This window comes from Rhincodon typus, chromosome 2 (genome assembly GCF_021869965.1).
Source record: "Rhincodon typus isolate 14 chromosome 2, sRhiTyp1.1, whole genome shotgun sequence".
NCBI lineage: Eukaryota > Metazoa > Chordata > Chondrichthyes > Orectolobiformes > Rhincodontidae > Rhincodon > Rhincodon typus.
The window spans coordinates 44,277,536-44,296,940 of record NC_063333.1 but is presented as its reverse complement, the minus strand read 5'-3'; the positions used below and the strand labels follow the sequence as shown (position 1 = coordinate 44,296,940).

General features: G+C 40.9%; 1 protein-coding gene across 1 annotated transcript in view; it reads left to right on the top strand.

Moving 5' to 3' along the window:
* The window catches only part of LOC109928491 (disintegrin and metalloproteinase domain-containing protein 22), a 320,108-nt gene that overhangs the window by 206,685 nt on the left and 94,018 nt on the right, over nt 1-19,405 (top strand). The window contains exons 15-20 of the mRNA XM_048607855.1: nt 261-360; nt 8,010-8,081; nt 13,986-14,078; nt 15,532-15,612; nt 17,793-17,843; nt 17,936-17,999. Of these exons, the coding sequence (XP_048463812.1) occupies nt 261-360; nt 8,010-8,081; nt 13,986-14,078; nt 15,532-15,612; nt 17,793-17,843; nt 17,936-17,999 (461 nt within the window). The remainder of the gene's footprint in view (nt 1-260; nt 361-8,009; nt 8,082-13,985; nt 14,079-15,531; nt 15,613-17,792; nt 17,844-17,935; nt 18,000-19,405) is intronic.

Below are 19,405 nucleotides of genomic sequence, written 5' to 3'. Positions count from 1 at the left end.
GAAGCAGAGTTGCTAACCATGCTACTGGAGGTGGTCACGCCTCTGCTCACCAGGGTCTGCTCGTCTACCTGGCCCCAGTACAATGAAATATTTTATTGAATCTCCTTTGTGGATGCCTCAATTTGGAGCTGCCATTGCAGCCTTGTTCTCAGTTTTTTCACTGATTTTTATTACAGCGTGAGGATCTATAACCATGATAATTTTATTTTATTTTCTGTTTACTTTCTAAAACACTAATATATCCTACTTAACTCCTGCAGGCTTTACCTTCCACGGAAATTTTCTCAATGCAATATAGAGGATTACGAGGAATTTTTGAACAATGGTGGTGGTCACTGCCTCTTCAATAAGCCTACCCGCGTATGTATCAGGAATTGCATGCTTCAGTTTGCTGTGGTCCCTATTCGTTATCTCATCTTGTCCTAATAAAGTCTTAGTTATATATCATGTTATGCTATGTAGGCAATAATTTGATCTGTAAGCATTTCCTTACTTGTTTCAGTTCTCCCAGAAAACAGTAAAAGATACATAGAATTACAGTTATTTATATTTGAAGTTTGAGTGTCTGGTGGAATGGCTGTGTGAAGATATTATTGACCTTCAGTAGTGGCAGACCCAAGCAACAAGAAGGCTTGTGGATATTAGAAATGACACTGTGAGGAAACAATAAGGATGTTGCACTGTTCCTGTTTGACAAAACAGAGACTTTGAAGTAACCTATGAAAAGTATTAACATTAAGATTACATATAAATTATTTTTATGATGAGTTTTGAATCATGACAGACCAAAACTGAACTCTGGGAATAAAAAGGGAAGCTGATCAGAAGCTGATGAAAAGCCACTTGACCCAAAGGTGATCAGATTTGAGAATCAGTTAGCCGGAAGCCCATTGAGGTGAATGTGTGTAAATGGGTTCAAAGTATTTTTGGAGGAAGAGGAACTTGAGGAATATGCAGAAAAGGTTGTTTAATCTAGAAGAAAATATCGGGCCAATGAATTATAGTCTTTCCAGCTCCTTAAAATTTTTACTGCTGCATATTGCTTATGTAAGGTTTGGGGAACAAGGAACGGAAAAGGTTCTAGAGGGATACAACTTATCCAGGAAGGAGCTGAAGAAAGGGCTTAGGAGAGCTATAAGAGAGCATGAGAAAACCTTGGCGGATAGGATCAAGGAAAACGCCAAGGCTTTTTACACGTATGTGAGGAATAAGACAATGACCAGAGAAAGGGTAGGGCTGATTAAGGATTGTAAAGGGAATTTGTGCACGGAGCCTAAAGAGATAGGAGAGGTCCTTAATGAATACTTTTCTTCGGTATTCACAACTGAGAGGGACCTAATTGTAGAGGAGGACAGTGTGAAACAGGCTGGTAGGCTAGAGGAGGTTGCTATTAGTAAGGAAGATGTGCTAGGAATTTTGAGGAAGTTGAAGATAGATAAGTCCCCCTGGCCTGATGGGATTTATCCAAGGATTCTATGGGAAGCGATGCAAGAGATCGCAGGGCCTTTGGTGATGATCTTTTCATCGTCACTGTCCACGGGTATAGTGCCAGAAGATTGGAGAGAGGCAAACGTCATTCCCTTGTTCAAAAAAGGGAATAACGATAACCCTGGAAATTACAGCCCAGTTAGTCTTACGTCAATGGTGGGCAAATTATTGGAAAGGGCTCTGAGAGATAGGATTTATGATCACTTGGATAGGCACAGTTTGATTCGTGATAGTCAGCATGGATTTGTGAGAGGTAGATCATGCCTCACAAACCTTATTGAATTCTTTGAAGAGGTGACAAAACATGTGGATGAAGGTAGAGCAGTGGATGTGGTATACATGGATTTAAGTAAGGCGTTTGATAAGGTTCCCCATGGTAGGCTCATGCAGAAGGTAAGGAGGCATGGGATAGGGGGAAATGTGGCAGATTGGATTCAGAATTGGCTGACCCTTAGAAGACAAAGGGTGGTAGTGAACGGAAAATATTCAACATGGAGCTCAGTTACGAGTGGTGTACCACAAGGATCTGTTCTGGGTCTTCTTCTATTTGTGATTTTTGTAAATGATTTGGATGAAGGACTGGAAGGGTGGATTAGTAAGTTTGCGGACGATACGAAGGTGGGTCGAGTAGTGGAAAGTGTGGAGGGCTGTTCTAGGTTACAAAAGGACATTGATAGGATGCAGAGCTGGGCTGAGAAGTGGCAGATGGAGTTTAACCCTGAAAAGTGTGAGGTGATTCATTTTGGAAGGAAAAACTTGAAAGCAGAATACAGGGTTAACGGAAAAATTCTTGGCAGTGTGGAGGAGCAGAAGGATCTTGGGGTTCATGTCCACAGTTCCCTGAAAGCTGCCACCCAGGTGGATAGAGTTGTTAAGAAGGCGTATGGTGTGTTAGCTTTCATTAATAGAGGGATTGAGTTCAAGAGCCGTGAAGTTCAGCTCCAGCTAGACAAAAGCCTGGTTCGGCCACATCTGGAGTATTGTGTCTAGTTCTGGTCGCCTCATTACAGGAAAGATGTGGAAGCGTTGGAAAAGGTGTAGAGGAGATTTACCGGGATGTTGCCTGGAATGGAGGGAAGGTCTTACAAGGAAAGGTTGAGAGAGCTAGGGCTTTTCTCTTTAGAACGACGAAGGATGAGAGGTGACTTGATAGAGGTGTACAAAATGATCAGAGGTATAGATAGAGTAGACAGCCAGTGACATTTTCCTAGGGTGGAGGTAGCTATTACGAGGGGGCATAGTTTTAAAGTGAGTGGAGGTAGATCTAGGGGAGACGTCAGAGGTAGGTTCTTTACCCAGAGAGTGGTCGGGACGTGGAATGCGTTGCCAGAGCGGGTAGTGGAGTCGGCCTCATTAGGGGCATTTAAGCGGCTATTAGATAGGCATATGGATGATAGTATAAGGTATAAGATAGACCTTAGGATTAGGGTAAAAATTCAGCATAACATCGTGGGCCAAAGGGCCTGTACTGTGCTGTACTGTTCTATGTTCTATGTTCTACATTGAAAAGATTTATTGGGAATTTACAGTTCTGATGAATTTCTTTGTTGGAATTATTTACAGAAACCTCAAGAAGTGAAGCAGAAATGCCCAATACTTTAGAATTGTCATTTAAAAATTGCAAAAAATTTTCCTGCTAGGAACCCACCTGAAATCAAATCAGGAGAGCTAACTACTCTGAATTATTTCCGCAAAATTATTAATTCATGTTAAAAGTAGTAGAACGAGTAGCACTAAGGTACTTCACACATTGAGGAGGCAGTTTTGTCTGGTGCATCCAAGGTTTGATGTTATTTTCCCTACATGTTAAATTGTCCAGTACTTTGGAATAATTGGCAGGATTTCTGCTGCTATTTATAGTTAAATCTTCAAACGATGCAGTTTTGCAACATTAATGTCCAAATATAAATTCTTCCATTTGTATGGAACTAGGTGGGAGTCATTGACCCATTTGAATTACAGCATCATGGGTTAGTTCCAGCAGAGAAGAAAAGAGTTTAGTCTGTCATTTCAGTGTTAATTCTCTGAAGGTCTAATTCACCTAATGCCATTCTGCTGCCTGTAACGCTTCATTTTCAAATAATAATACAATCCCGTCTTTACTGTCTAGGTATGCCTGAAGTATACTCTCAGAAAGTGTGTTCCAGATGTTAACCATGTGCTGTGCAAAAAGGTTTTCCCACATTTTTGCAGTGTCATCTTTTGTCAATTACCTTTAATATTTTCTCTCTGATTCGCATTCCATCTACCAATGGGAAGAATCTCATCCTGTTTAAGCTTTTCAGACCATTTCTGACTTAACACTGATGCTGCAAATCCACACTAAAAGAGAAAAGTGATAGCACTGGAGAGGGTGCAAAGGAGATTTACCGGGATGTTGCCTGGTATGGAGAATTTCAGTTGCGAAGAGAGATTGGACAGTCTATGATTGTTTTCCTTGGAGCAGAAGAGACTGAGCAGAGACATAATTATGATGTGTAAAATTATGAGGGGCATAGACACAGTAGACGAGAAGAAACTTCTCTCCTTGGTGGAGAGATCAATGACCAGAGGGCTTAGATTTAAGGTAAGGGCCAGGAGGTTTAGACATGTATGGAAACATTTTTTTCATCCAGAGTGTGGTGGGGATCTGGAACACACTGCCTGCCAACATGGTAGAGGCAGAAACCCTCATAACATTGAAGAAGTATTTAGATGTACATTTCCAATGCCGAGGCAAATAAAAGGCTCCAGGTAAAATGCTGGAAAATGGGATTAGAATAGTTAGGTGTGTGTTTTTGACTGGCACAGAGTGAGCTGAAAGGTCTTTTTTCTGTGCTGTACACAGCTGTGACTCTAAAGAGTCCAGACCCAATTTCTCCAATCAATCCTCATTTCTGGACGTATTCTCATGAATCTTTTCTATACCTTCTCGAATGCATTCATATCCTTCTTACAGCGTGGTGCCCAGACCTGAATGAAATACTCAAGTTGAGGCCGAGCCAGTGTATGAAACAGATTTAACAAAACGTTCCTACTTTCCAAAGTAGCTGGGCATCACTGGTCCTCTCCTTATTTCTTCTGAGGGCAAGTGCCAGCATATGCTGCTGGCTGTGCTACCTCCACTTGCATATCTCCGATGTCTCACCAGGTAGTGCCACGGTGTGCAGTAGAGGTCAGTAAAATGTGCATGTCTGTGCTGGTGGAGAGTTCGCCTGAATAATGTGATAGTTTTTATTTTTGGATGGTGTGACATCATGTGAGTTCTCCAGGATGGATTAATCACTAATTTGTCCATCATCTAATGCTGGTCCTGGTGCAGATAAATAATTAAAGTGGTCCTACAACTAATGATTCTATTCTCTCCTTGCCAAGAAGCTTCCAACGGCCTGTCAGTACAGGCCTGTCTGTTTTCATGGACAGCTTGCTGAATTTCTAATCAAAATCGCAATCCAAATTTACCAATAGGAGGCAAAATCTGGAGTGTGATTACCGGTTCTCCAATGATCTGCTGGTCACTGTAGAGAGAGATTTATAGAGATCACTGACTACTTTGTCACCTGTATTTTATTTGTGGTCTGGGAAACCAAAAAATAAGCTTTATTGTTGCCGAAAGAAATATACAGTTTGTTGAAACTTTTAGTTTTGCACCTATCATGACATTAGAATATCAAGTGAAACATTTTTATACTTTATGGGAGGGCATGTTGATTGTTGGCAAGTGGATTCTGATTGGTAGAGGTATTTCTATGAAGAATGTTCCAGTTAGATGATAACTGACAGCTAACTACAAAAGCGTTGTTATATTTAAAACAGCCAGGTTGACACCAATTGGTCAAGGGATTGCCTTGATGATTGAACCAGAGAATGACTGTCCCCTATCTTTCTCATTTGGAACAGATTTTGGAGTCCATGGTGAAGGATGAGATTTCTGAATACTTGGAAGTGCATGGTAAAATAGGGCAAAGCAAGCACGGTTTCATCAAGGAGAGGTCTTGCCTGACAAATCTGTTAGAATTCTTTGAGGAAATAACGAGCAGATTAGACCAAGGAGAGCCAATGGATGTTATCTACCTTGACCTCCAGAAGGCCTTTGACAAGATGGCTGCTGAGTAAGATATGGGCCCATGGTGTTAGAGGCAAGGTACTCTCGTGGATAGAAGATTGGCTGTCTGGCAGAAAGCTGAGAGTGAGGGTAAAAGGATTTTTCTCAGGATGGCAGCCAGTGATTAGTGGTGTTCCACAAGGGTCAGTTTTGGAACCACAACTTCTCACTTTATACATTAATGATCTAGATGACGGAACTGAGGGCATTCTGGTTAAGTTTGTAGATGATACAAAGATAGGTGGAGGGACAAGTTGTATTGAGGAGGCAGGATGGCTGCAGAAGGATTTAGACAGGCTAGGAGAGTGGGCAAAGAAGTTGCAGATGGAATACTGTGTGGGAAAGTGTGAGGTCATGTATTTTGGTAGGAAGAGTAGTTTATTTTCCAAATGGGGAAACAATTCAGAAATCTGAAATTCAAAGGGACTTGGGAGTCCTAGTCCAGGATTTGCTTAAGGTAAACTTGAAGTCTTAGTCGGTAGTTAGGAAGGTAAATACAATGTTGGCATTTATTTTGAAAGAACTAGAATATAAAAGTAGGGATGTACTTCTGAGGTTTTATAAGGCTCTGGTCAGACCACATATAGAATATTGTGAGCAATTTTGGGTCCCATACCTCAGGAAGAATGTATTGGCCCTGGAGTGGGTCCAGAGGAGGTTCACAAGCATGTTCCCAGGAACAAAAAGCTTAACATATGAGGAATATTTGATGACTCTGGGTCTATACTCGATGGATTTTAAAAGGATGAGGGGGGATCTAATTGGAACTTACAGAATACTGAACGGCCTCGACAGAGTGCATGGTGGGAAGATGTTTCCATTGGCAGGAGAGACCATGACCCTAGGACGCAGCCTTAGAATAAAGGGAAGACCCTTTAGAATGGAGATGAGGAAAAACTTCTTCAGCCAGGGAGTGGTCAATCTACAGAATTCGTTGCCATGGAAGGCTGTGGAAGCCAGGTCATTGAGTATATTTAAGATAGCGATTGATAGGTTCTTGATTATCAAGGGGATCAAAGGTAGCAGGGAGAAAGCGGGGAAATGGGATTGAGAAACATATCAGCCATGGCTGAATGGCAGAGCAGACTTGAAAGGCCAAATGGCCTAATTTCTGCTCCTACGTCTTATGGTCTAACACACTCGGGGCGTGTGTGTGTGTCTGTGTGTGTGTTGTGGCAAAGAAAAGGGCAATGGGTATCAATATATGCAACTTCCAGTATGTACAAGTGAGCCATCGTACCAACCTGACTATGCTTGTTTCAATTGAATAATGTACACACAGGCATTCTTGACCAATCACAGTTAAGCTACCTGCATTTTTTAAAAAAAATACCTACACTTAAACTTTCAGTCATCATTTAACTGTGCATTCACCATGATGATTCCTTTAACACTTAAAGTTCATTTGCTAATCAATCAGCATATATATCTCGTAAAATTACTGCTACTGTTACTTTGGTATTCTTTTGAATTGTCCTTGAGAGTACATAAAAACAGAGAAACATAGAAGATAGGAGCAGAAGGAGACCGTTCGGCCCTTTGAGCCTGCTCTGCCATTCTTCACGAACATTGACTGATTGTCCAACTCAATAGTCTAATCCTGTTTTCTCCCCATAATGTTTGATCCCATTCGCCCCAAGTGCTATATCTAGTTGCTTCTTGAATACATTCAGTGCTTTGTCATCAACTACTTCCTGTGGTAATGAAATCCACAGGCTCACCACTCTTCGCATGAAGAAATGGCTCCTCATACTATGACCCCTGGTTCTGGACACACCCACCATAGGGATCATCCTCCCAGCATCTACCTTGTCCAGTCCTGTTAGAATTTTATAAGTCTGCATGAGATCTCCCCCCTCATTCATATGAACTCTAGCGAAAACAATCCCAACTAGTCAATCTGTCCTCATACATCAGTCCCGCCATCCCCAGAATCAGTCTGGTAAACAAGTGCAAGAGCATCCTTCCTCAGAAAAGGAGACCAAAACTGCTCACAATATTCCAGGCAGGGCTGAAAGCTTTGATAAACTGAGATAACAAGGTGTAGAGCTGGATGAACACAGCGGGCCAAGCAACATCAGAGGAGCAGGAAAGCTGACGTTTCCGGTCGAGACCCTTCTTCAGAAATGGTAAAGTTGATAAAATGAGATTTATTTTTCAGCAATGCTAAGTTCTGTACTACCAGAAAGAATTTTCCATAATTTCTAAAAAAAAAAATTACTTTTGTTAAAGATGAGAGAAGACTGTATGATGATGCAGATGGTAATTTCTGTTTGAAACAACGATCCAAACCCATTAAAATGAATGGGCTTCCATCAGCGCTACAGTCAATAATTCTTCAGTAAATAGAGTAAAATATTTAGTCTAGTCATGTTGATACAACTTGATGAGGAGACGCAGTGTGATTTTTAACAATTATGTTCTCTTATTAATGCAGCTTCTTGATCCTCCTGAGTGTGGCAATGGATTTGTAGAGGCAGGAGAAGAATGTGACTGTGGTTCAAAAGCTGTAAGTAACAATATTAGAACATGTTTCTACTTCATGGAACCTATCAGTCAATATAGTGAGTAACTAATTTTGAACTGAAACTTGAAATAAGGATTTATTAATGGAGGTTGAGTATTTGAAATCTTCCAAGCTAGTCCAATGATATCATTGATAGGGAATATTCCTATGCAAAACTGTTGTACAATAGGGAGAGTCAAAGTACAATATAGCAGTAGTAAAAGGGGACTTAATAGTTTAGGGGCACAGATAGGGGTTTTTGTGGCTGCAAAAGGGTCTCCAGCATGGTTTGTTGCCTCCCTGGTGCCAGGGTCAAGAATTTCTCCGAGCAGGCAAAGATTTTCTGGAGGGAGAGGGGAGCAACCATAGGTTGTGGTACATATTGATATTGATGACATAGGCAGAACAATGATGAGGTTCTGCAAAGGGCATTCAGGGAGTTAGGTAGGAAGGTGCAAAGCAGGATCTCTAGGGTTATAATCTCAGGATTAAATCTGTACCACGTGTCAGTGAGGCTAGGAATAGGAAGATAGTAACAAATAGACCCATCCGTGGCTGAAGAGCAGGTGTAGGAGGAAGGGCTTCAGGAATGTGGATCATTGGGATGGCTTCCAGAGCAGAAGGGGCTGTACAAGAAAGACAGGATGCACCCAAACTGGAGGGATACCAATATCCCTGGCAGAGAGATTTGATGGTGTCACTGGGAAGGGTTTAAAGTAGTGTGCAGGGGTTGGGAACCAGAGCAGTAGGTCAGCAAGTGAAATAACTGAGGAGGAAGTTAGAGGCTAAAGCTGGTAGGACTAAGCAGGAGACCACACATGGATAACCTACTGAACATGGTGAGACTGGTGGTCAGAAGTGGACTTTTTTTAACATGAAGAGTATGACAGGTGAGGCTGATGAAGCTATCTTGATTAGTGCATAAAACTATGATGCTGTAGTTGCTATAGAAACTTTGTTGAGAAGGGGGCAAAACTGACAGCTTAATGCTTCTGGATTTAGATGTTTAGTTGAGATAGACAGGGATGTAAAAGAAGTTGGGGAGTTGCGTTACTGATGAGTGAGAATATCACAACTGTACTGAGGGAGAACACCTTGAGGGCTCATCCAGCGAGGCCATATGGGTAGGGTGCAGGAATAGGGAGGGTGCTATCACTTTGATGGAATTGTATGGCAGGCCTCCCAACAGCCAGCTGGTGATAGAAGAACGGGTATGTGGACAAATTATGGAAAGTTGTAAAACAAAAAGAGTTCTTGTTGTGGGTGATTTTAACTTCCCCCATATTGGCTAGGACTCCCTTAGCGCTAGGGGTTTGGATGGAGTGTCTTTGAGGTGAGTCCACGAGGGTTTCTTGAAGCAATATCTAAACTGTCCAATTGGGAAGGGGCCACACTAGACCAGGTGCTGGGGAATGAGCCTGGCCAGTTGGTCGAAATTTCAGTGGGGGAGCATTTCAGGAACAGTGATCATAATTCTGTAAGTTTTAAGTAACTTTTGGATAAAGGGATTCTCAAGATTGCTTGTATGCCAGGAAAAACAGGGCTGCTTCAGCAACCCGAAACAAGTAACACATCCCACAATTGAAGAATGTATGGCACCCATTCTTCAAGTCCCCAACCTTGTGATATCTGACTCACCTCAGTCTTTATCTCCACCACCTCCTGATGCCTAACTAACCTCTACTCTCCAATTCTGACCTTTCCACATCCACCCTGTAACTCCCCTTACCAGATCTCCAACAACCCCATCTCCCCAAACTCAATGTCTCCCAACTCACCAGTGACCTACTGCACAGCCACTAATTCCACCCTCTTCCCAAATCCCTGCTCCTCAATCTCCTACTTATGTGGAATCCTATGACGTATTCCTTTCCTGCCTGACAGGCAAATAACCTGACGTTCAGTTTGGCTCTGAACTAACAAACATGCTCAAACAAATTACAAATACCTTGTGAATAATTTTAGTGGGACATTGGAGGAACCTGTACTTCCAAGCTTATAGTGGTATAGAACTTGAATGTTGCAGAAAAAGTACATTTTGTCAAAGTTTTTTTTTGTCTTACATGCATAAGGATAATTCACAAGGAATGCCAAAGTAAAGAGAAAACACCAAACATACCATAAGAAAGTGTTGATTGGTTCACAAGTAGATTCTGACTGCCACCACATTGCCATGGAGAATGAACCAGTTAATGACAACTGACGGTTAAATGCAAAGCTTTGTTTAAGTTGTAGGTGTCACCTATTTTGTTGCATTGTAACAGTTGCATGTAGATATTCTTTCTGACTATAAAGAATAGGTCCCTACATATATCAGTACATGCAAGTGAGCCATTCTGTGAACCTGACATACAATCCTAAATTGGTTATCAGCATAGCGTTACATACAGCCAGGATTATCCAGCAAATATTGTCCAACTTTGAAAACAAATTAAATGTTGTACAGTGAGAGATAGCAAGAACTGCCGATGCTGGAGTCAGAGATAACACAGTGTGGAGCTGGAGGAACACAGCGGGCCAGGCAGCATCAGAGGAGCAGGAAAGTTGACATTTCAGGTTGGGACCCTTCTTCAGAAATGGAGAGGGGGAAGGGAGCTCTGAAATAAATAGAGAGAGGAGGGGTGGGGCTGGGGCAAGTAGGTGGGATGGTGGTAGGTGAGTGCACCTAGGGGGAGGCGATGGTCAAGTGGTATTATCACTGGACTGTTAATCCAGAGACCAGGATAACATTCCGGGGACCCAGGTTCGAATCTCACCATGGCTGATGGTGAAATTTGAATTCAATAAAAGTATCTGAAATTAAGAGTCTAATGATGACCATGAACCCATTGCCGATTGTCAGGAAAAACCAGTCTGGTTCACTAATGTCCTTTAGGGAAGGAAACTGGCATCCTTACCTGGTCTGGCCTACATGTGACTCCAGACCCACAGCAATGTGGTTGACTCTTAAATGCCCTCTGGGCAATTAGGGATGGGCAATAAATGCTGCCTAGCCAGCAATGCCCTCATCCCATGAATGAATAAAGGAAAAAAAAGGTAGGGAGTGGAGGGGATTAGTCACTGAGGTAGGAGGGGTGGATAGGTGGGAGAGAAGATGGACAGGTTGTGTCAGGTCAAGGAGGTGGGGATGAGAGGAAGGATTTGACATGGGATGAGGCTGGAGGTGGGGAGATTTTAAAACTGGTGAATTCCACATTTAGGCTATCCGGCTGTACGCTCTCAAGGCGGAATATGAGGTGCTGCTCCTCCAATTTGCGGGTGGTGTCATTGTGACTGGAGGAGGCCCAGGATGGACATGTCACCCAGGGAGTGGGAGGGGGAGGTAAAATGGTTTGCGACCGGAAGGTGTTGTCGTTTGTTGTGTACAGAGTGCAGATGCTCTACAAAACAGTCTCCGAATCTATGCGTGGTCTCACCGATGTAGAGGAGGCCACATCGGAAGCAGCGGATGCAGTTGACCAAGTTGACGGGTGTGCAGGTGAACTCCTATCTAATGTGGAAGGTTTGTTTTGTGCCTTGAATGGAGGTAAGGGGGGAGATGTAGGGGCAGGTATAATACTTCCTGCGGTTGCAGGGAAAGGTGCCGGGGTGGGGTGGTGGTGTTAGTGGTGAGTGTGGAGTGGACAAGGGAGTTGCGGAGAGAGCGGTCCCTATGAAAGCCAGATAGGGCTGGGGAGGGAAATGTGTCTTTGGTTGTGGGGTCGGATTGTAGGTGGCGGAAGTGGCGGAGAACGATACATTGGATGCGGAGATTGGTGGGGTGATATGTGAGGACAAAGGGGATTCTGTCTTCATTTTTGTTGGGGGGAGGGGATGTGAGGGCAGAAGTGCGGGAAACGCAAGAGATGTGGTTGAGGGCATTTTTGATCACCAGAGGGGGGATGTTACAGTCCTTGAAGCAGGAGGACATCTGGGATGTTCGGGAGTAGAACGCCCATCTTTGGAGCAGACGCGGAGGAGGCGGAGGAATTGGGAGTAGGGGATCACACTCTTGCAGGAAGTTGGGTGAGAGGAGATGTAGTCTAGGTAGCTGTCGGAGTTGGTGGGCTTGAAGTAGGAACAGTGTTGTGAGTTTTGCAAGTGACTGTCTGGATACAACCAATAACTTTCTTGTTGTAAACGGTGGAAGGGATATGCTGCTTAATATGATTCATTGATTTTTGGGACTGTAGTTTACTTACCTAACATCACACTGACAGTGAAATTCATATACTACATGACTCATTTGTATGCTAGGCAGAATGTGTCTTTGGCTTGACAATAGCATTCTGCGAGACGTGCACAGTGCTTGTGTCATAACTGGCTACAGCAGCGTGAAACAGCTAGATTCACTTGTTGCTAAAAATTAATACACAGGATCCAAGTGACAACATTTTATCGGTTCATTTCTTGGGGCAATGGCATAACAATCAAAGTCTATCTACCTTGTTTAAAATTCACGCGAAGTTTGGCAATTGACAGGCTGCCATCATTTTCATCATCAATGTCCAATTTCCAATCAATCAACACCTTCCTCACATATTTGTCAAATCCTGCTTTTCTCTTTACTTTGGTATTTCTTGCAGATTGCTTTGATAAGTGCAAGACAAAAATCTTTGACAAATGTGCTTTTTTCAGTAATACCTCCATACTTCCTGTACAAAGATCCTTTGACCCTCCCCCCACATATTAAGGGCAGTGTCCCCATGAACTTTACAACAATGACATCAAGGGAAACAAACTTTGGCTAAAAACATTTTGAGGATCTTGTTCTTGTCACTTTATTAAAACAGAGCTGGTACAGTCAGAAACTTGTAACAAGAGCTACAGAATCAACTACAGTTTCTGACTTTTGTATAAGACATATCATTAACTACTACATTAACATTTTGTCCTATCCATCTCTTCCTTTCTCTTCACTTTTGTCAATTATTCCCTTGCCAGGAGTAACAGGATCTCCTGGCATGGTAATCTTAGATGCTGAATCATCTAGTGTTAGGCTCCCCACCATGGGTTCACTCCATGTGATGTGGGTTACTGTGACACCAGCACTGGACAAGTCAGATCCATAGCGGAACCTGACTTGATGCACTGTCATTTTTATTTTTCTTTATGTTTACCCTGGAGATTCATTTATGAACAAATTTACAAGAAGCTGTACTTTTAACAAAAGAACATTATTATACAAAAGAAAACATAACTATGTTGTGATTGAAATTTATTGATAGCGTCTGAAAAAACAATTTCACTGAATCAGTAATTATTAATCAGTATTCCGGGTAATATATTCTAGATATCTTGTCCAATTATAGTGTAACTAATTGCATATTTGATTAGTCAATAATTGTGATCTTAGCCTCATGGTTTTGCTACTCAAGTACATAGCATAGATATGTCTATTTTAATTTTACTATATGTTTGTTAATAAAAGTGTCAGACAGAAAGCTGAGTGTGTGTGTTCTTTGATAAATGTACAAACCAGAACAAGACCATGTCCCTCAGCCCTTTGAGCCTACTTCACTGTTCAAAAAAATCATGTTTGATCTGATTTTAACCTCAGTTCTACATTCCTGCATATCCCTTATAATCTTTCATTCAATTCATCATGACAGAGAAAGGTTAATGAAAGTGAATGATTGAAAAGTTTCATATTGAATCATGATATATGCTGGTTAAACAACTACAGATTTAAAGTACATTTCTTTCTGTATTGTGTAGATGGTATTTTCAAATAAAATCAGAGCAGCTAGCAAAAACTGATGTAATTGTTGCTACACCCATGGGTTGTCAGTGATTTCTACTGGACAGTACTGGTCTGTTACATTGCATAAAATACTCACCCTGAATAATAATTATTGATAGGTATGTATTTACAAATTCTGTTTAAATTGCCAAGGCATAATGCAAAATTAATTCATATCTGCACAGGAATGTAGCAAGGAGGGAGAAAACTGCTGTATAAAGTGCACTCTCATGAAAGGAGCCAAATGCAGCAATGGGCTTTGTTGTAAAGAATGTCAGGTAAAAGATTTTATGCCAATGATTATGTGATTATCTGTTGGTTAAAATGGCTTTAATAGCCCAAATTTACTTATGGCAATTAGGGATGGGTGATAAATGCTAGTGACTTTCATCATCTGTCTGAGTATTTAACGTCAATAGGAAGTCCTCCTATTTGCATAAATTCCCAAACGTTATGCAGATAAGGAGTATACCTTCCCTTAGATGCTCTGAAAAATAGTGTACAACTGAAGAGCCATGCCAGACTCAAAACATCAATATTGTTTCTCTCTCCGCAGATTTTGCTCGACCCACTGAATTTCTCCAGCATTCTCCATGTTTAATTCAGATTTCCAGTGTCCAGAGAATTTTGTCTTTAAGCAAACAATGCAAATGGATTTACATCCCTTAAAGTTAAACAGATCAAGGATGCTTAACTCAGCAAACATATCAGTCGCAGTGGGAGAACAATCAGCTAGTATTTTATTTTATCAAGATATAAGATTGTCTTCTTGGTTTTCAATGAACGAAGTTCCTATTTGTAAAACATGAGAGCCTAATATAAGTAAATCTGTCACACAAGTTTAATCATTATTCTTAGTTGCTTATTCGAAAGATATTTTTGTAAAACTATTGATTTTGAATCCTTGTTTGTTTAAGTGTTCAGGTGCAACTACTTTGAGTTAATTGAGTGCCTTTATGATGAGCACTGTTACTGTTTGAAAGCACACGTGCAGATGCAGGCAGGTTATTTGAATAAAGATCCAGCTGCAATGAGATGCAAAGGTTAGCACATGACAGTTGTGCTTGTTTACAGCTAAAGTAAATTCACTTTTTCGTAGTTTCATTATTTTCTGTAGGTAATAGAGTTAGTTTTAGTATTGAAATCTTTTCAATGTATTAATTTGGTATTCCTCATTCAAACTACAAGTAAGCCCCAATAAGTACCAGGTTTAGACAAGTCATGATTCTAATCCATTTATATTCACTGAGATGTTTTCAAAAACAAGCTCACTCTGGACTAGCTGCTTTGATCTAAATTAGAGAGGTTCCCCACAAATGCTTAATACATTTAATGGTGTTCTGAAGAAGGGTCACTGGACCTGAAACATTAACTCTGATTTCTTTCCACATATGTACCCAGACCTGCTGAATTTCTCCAGCAATTTCTGTTTTTTTCTTTCAGATTTCCAGCATCCACAGTTGTTTGGTTTTTTTGTTTAGATTTGATGCCTTACCTGGACATGAATATGCAATTAGCAGAGAAAAACATAACTGCGTGAGAAAACCTGACACAACCCAAGCAGAAATATCTCCTGCGTTTTGGCCTGCTTCCATATTTTGTCTCAAAATCTCAGGATTCTGTCCTTATTTTGTGAACATTGTTAATTTAACATTACATTTCTCAACATGCAAAAAATGACCCTTGTCTAATTAAAATTCAAACTTTGACTATCATTTGTTCCTCTTGCAGTTTCAACGAAATGGCTTTGTGTGTCGTGAGGAAGTAAATGATTGTGACATTCCCGAGACCTGCACTGGAAATTCTAGTGAGGTGATTTCTTATCATGTATTTAATGTAAAATATATATTACAAAATGCCCTTAACATTAAAAGGAAAAGAAACTTGCATTTATCAGCAACTTTCGCAACCTCAGGACTTTGCAAAGTGTTTTATAGCCATTGAGTTGCTTATAAGATATAGTCACTGTTATAATGTAGGAAACCTGATAACCAGTTTGAGGACAGCATGTTGTAACAAGCAGAAAAGTGATAATGAGCAAGGTAACCTTTTTGTGATATGGATTGAGGGATAAATACTGACCAGGACATCGGAGATAACTCCCCTCTTCTTCCTTGGGAACAGTGCCAATGGGATTTTACATGTCCAATTAAGAGAACAGCCAAGTTACAGTTTAACAGTGACCTTATCTATAGCAGTGTAGCACCCAGTCATTACTGCAGTGGAGTGTCAGCCTAGGTTATTGTGCTCCTCATTTGGGCTGGCAGTTGAACCTACATCTTTTTACATTTTTCAAATATCAATGTGTGAATTCTTAACATATTTCGATCAACTTTGGATGTCAATATGTTAGTATAGTAAGAGCAGAGTTTTACACAAAAAAAAATGAACTAGTTGAATAGTGATGTTCAAAGATCTTAGTTCAATGGTATTTTTGTCTGTGATACCCTGAGTAGATCAATGATTTTGTAATATTCTGGGCAGTCTATTATATTTGTGATTGATGTACATAATTCCATGAGCCAACTAAGTGACTGCATTAATGTAGGTGAACTCAATTTTTTTTAATTGTATAACTTTTATTTGTCTTCCTCATGTGATTCATGCACAACATTAACAAGTGTAATGTGTATAAATCCAGATCACTTGGTCACATCTGTTGGAGTACTTTCAGAAAGTAACACATGCTGTAGATAAAAGGGAACCAGTGAATGTATTCTACTTAGATTTGAAAACTGCATTTGATAAGGTAGCATGTCAAAGATTATTGTGGAGTATAAAAGCTCATAGTTCTGGGGGTGTAGAATTTTGGCCTGGATAGAAGATTGGCTGGTTAATATGAAGTGGAGTATAAGTGTAAATGGGTCTATTTGGCAGGTTGACAGGATGTTATGAGAACTGTGCCACAGGAATTGGTGCTGGGACCTCGACTGTTCACCATTGATAAAGGTGACACAGATGAAGGACGGAAGTATGGTTGCCAAAGTAATTTCTGAAGAGGACACATGGCGGCTACAAAAGGTTATGAGTAGTTGAAGTGCCTGGGCAAAGATGTGGCAAATGGAGTATGATGTGGTAAAATATGAAATTGTCTATTTTGGCCTGTGGTGAGAGATTGCAGAACTCTGAGATGCAGAGGGATCTGGGTGTCCTAGTGGTTGAATCACAGAAGGTTAGTATGCAGATACAGTAAGTAATTAAGAAAGCTAATAGAATGTTATCATTTATTGCAAGCGGAACAGAATGCAAAAGGTGATGGATTATGCTTCAGTTACAGAGACAGATACGGTTAAATGGAATCCACATCCCTAGCCACCACATAGTAAGATAAATCCTCATCACAGAGATGTGGATTCCATTTAACTGTAACTGTTCTTTGTTCTTAACACTGGTGAGAAGGCATCTACACTGCACAGTATTAGTTACTTTAATTAAGGAAGGATATAAATGCATTTTTCGTAAATGCAGTGTCAGTTTAGAGAAGGTTCATTCGAGTATATTGAGCTGTTTGTCTTAGGAGAAAAGGTTGAGCAGACTACATTTGTAGCTGCTAGTGGTTAGAAAAGTAGGAGGTAACTTATTTGAGGCATATAAATTGTCAGGGCTCTTGCTAGAGTAAATATGGAGAAGATGATTCCTCTTATGGGAGAATCTAGAACTAGGTGTCACTGTTTAAATCAGGGTCATCGGGATGAACTTTTTTCATTCAGAGGCTCATAAGTCTTAGAAACTCTCTTCCTGAAAAGGTGGTGGGAGCAGTGTCCTTGATTATATTCTAAACAAGTGTCAATAGATTCTTGTTAAGCATGGTGGCGTAACCTTCTCACTGTTGGCAGGAAAGTGGATTTGAGGTGCCAATCAGATCAGCCATGATCTTACTAAGTGGCACAGCAGGCTTGAGGGGCTGAATGGCCTCCCACTGCTTCTAATTTATATGTCATCCCTGGAAATACTTTGTGTCATCGCTCTAACCTTGTTCTTCTTTTCTAAAGTGTCCACCAAACGTGCATAAAATGGATGGCTACGTCTGTGACAATGATCAGGTACATACTGGAGTTTGACTTCTCCTTTAGCAAATTAGATTTCTCTCTAAAAGGTTATCTTCTCAGGACTTATCTCACTCCATTTCTTTCAGGGACTTTGCTATGGTGGGCGATGTAAAACCAGAGAACGACAATGTAAATACGTGTGGGGAGAGAGTAAGTATAATATCTACATTGTAAGCAAAGCCTTTCATCTTTTGTTTATTCATCCATCCAGATTTTGACTTTTTATTTGCAGCTTTTATGTCAGTACGTTGACTTGTACTGCATGAATTGTCTAATTGGGAAACAAATCATATTCTGTATGCAGTCACTTTTCACCTTTCACATTGGAATTTATCATTTTACTTGTATGTCTTTCAAAGCGTGCAATATTTAAATTTATTTATGAGCATTTATTATTCCATCGTCTTTACAGGGCTGCCCCTAGAAGCACATGGGCCCACAAGGATAATGATGGAAACAATCCAAAAGCACTTTTAAAACTGGAGATATCACTCTTTAGAATGGGAATTTTCAAAGGAGTTTTCTCTCATTCATTTCTGAGATGTGGGCATCACTGACCAGGCCAGCATTTATTGCCTATTCCTGATTGTTCTGGTGGACGTGGTTTGTGAGTTGTTTTCTTGAATCTCAGCAGTCCTTGCTGTATGGAGACACCCACATTGCTGTTAAGAAAGAAGTTCCAGGATTTTCACCCAGTGACAGTGATGGAATGGCACTTCAGTTCCACGTCAGGATAGTGTGTGGTTTGGAGAGGAGTGTGAAGGTGGTGTTGTCCCCATGTATCTGCTGCCTTTGTGCTCCTCAGTGGCCCACCTGAGAACAGGGTACGGGTGAGCAGTGTTGTGTAATGGCATCAGGCCTGAAAGGGTTAATACCAGCGAGTGCATTAATCACTGCCCAATATTATTTTAAAGGACTCGGAAGAGAGAACACCTTTGGTTTTCAAAGGAGTAAGACCTAACATCAAATTCTTCCTTGTAGTCTCGGTAACAATGTCTATCAAGCCAATATAAGCTGTATCTAGTTGCTGTCATTCAATAGACTACACTTTGTTTAAGACAAGAGCCTTTTCTCATTACATTACCCAAGTGGTTTCCCTGCACCACTCTAGACTTGTCAATCCTTACTAGGAAAGAGGATAGTGGTGGTAGCAAAGTCTACCAATAAAAGCTAAATACTGCATGTACTCAAGATCTGAAATAAAAACAGAAAATGCTGCAGAATCTCATCAGATCTGGCAGCATTTCTGGAAATAGAGAAACAGAATTAACATTTCAAGTCCAAAGCTTCTTTGAAACTGAAGAATTGCTTTGAAGAAGAGTCTTTGGACTCGAAACGTGAACTCTGTTTCTCTCTCCACAGATTCTGCTAGCGGCGTTGAATTTCTCCTTACACTATGAGGAGCTGTGATGAGGATTTATCTTACTGTGTGGTGGCTAGGGATGTGGATTCCATTTAACTGCTACCTGCAAAAAGGTGGCATTCATAGAGATCTGAATCTTTCTTCAGAGCCACAGCTTGAGGATGGCTGCTTGTACACTTGGCAGCCAGAAGAA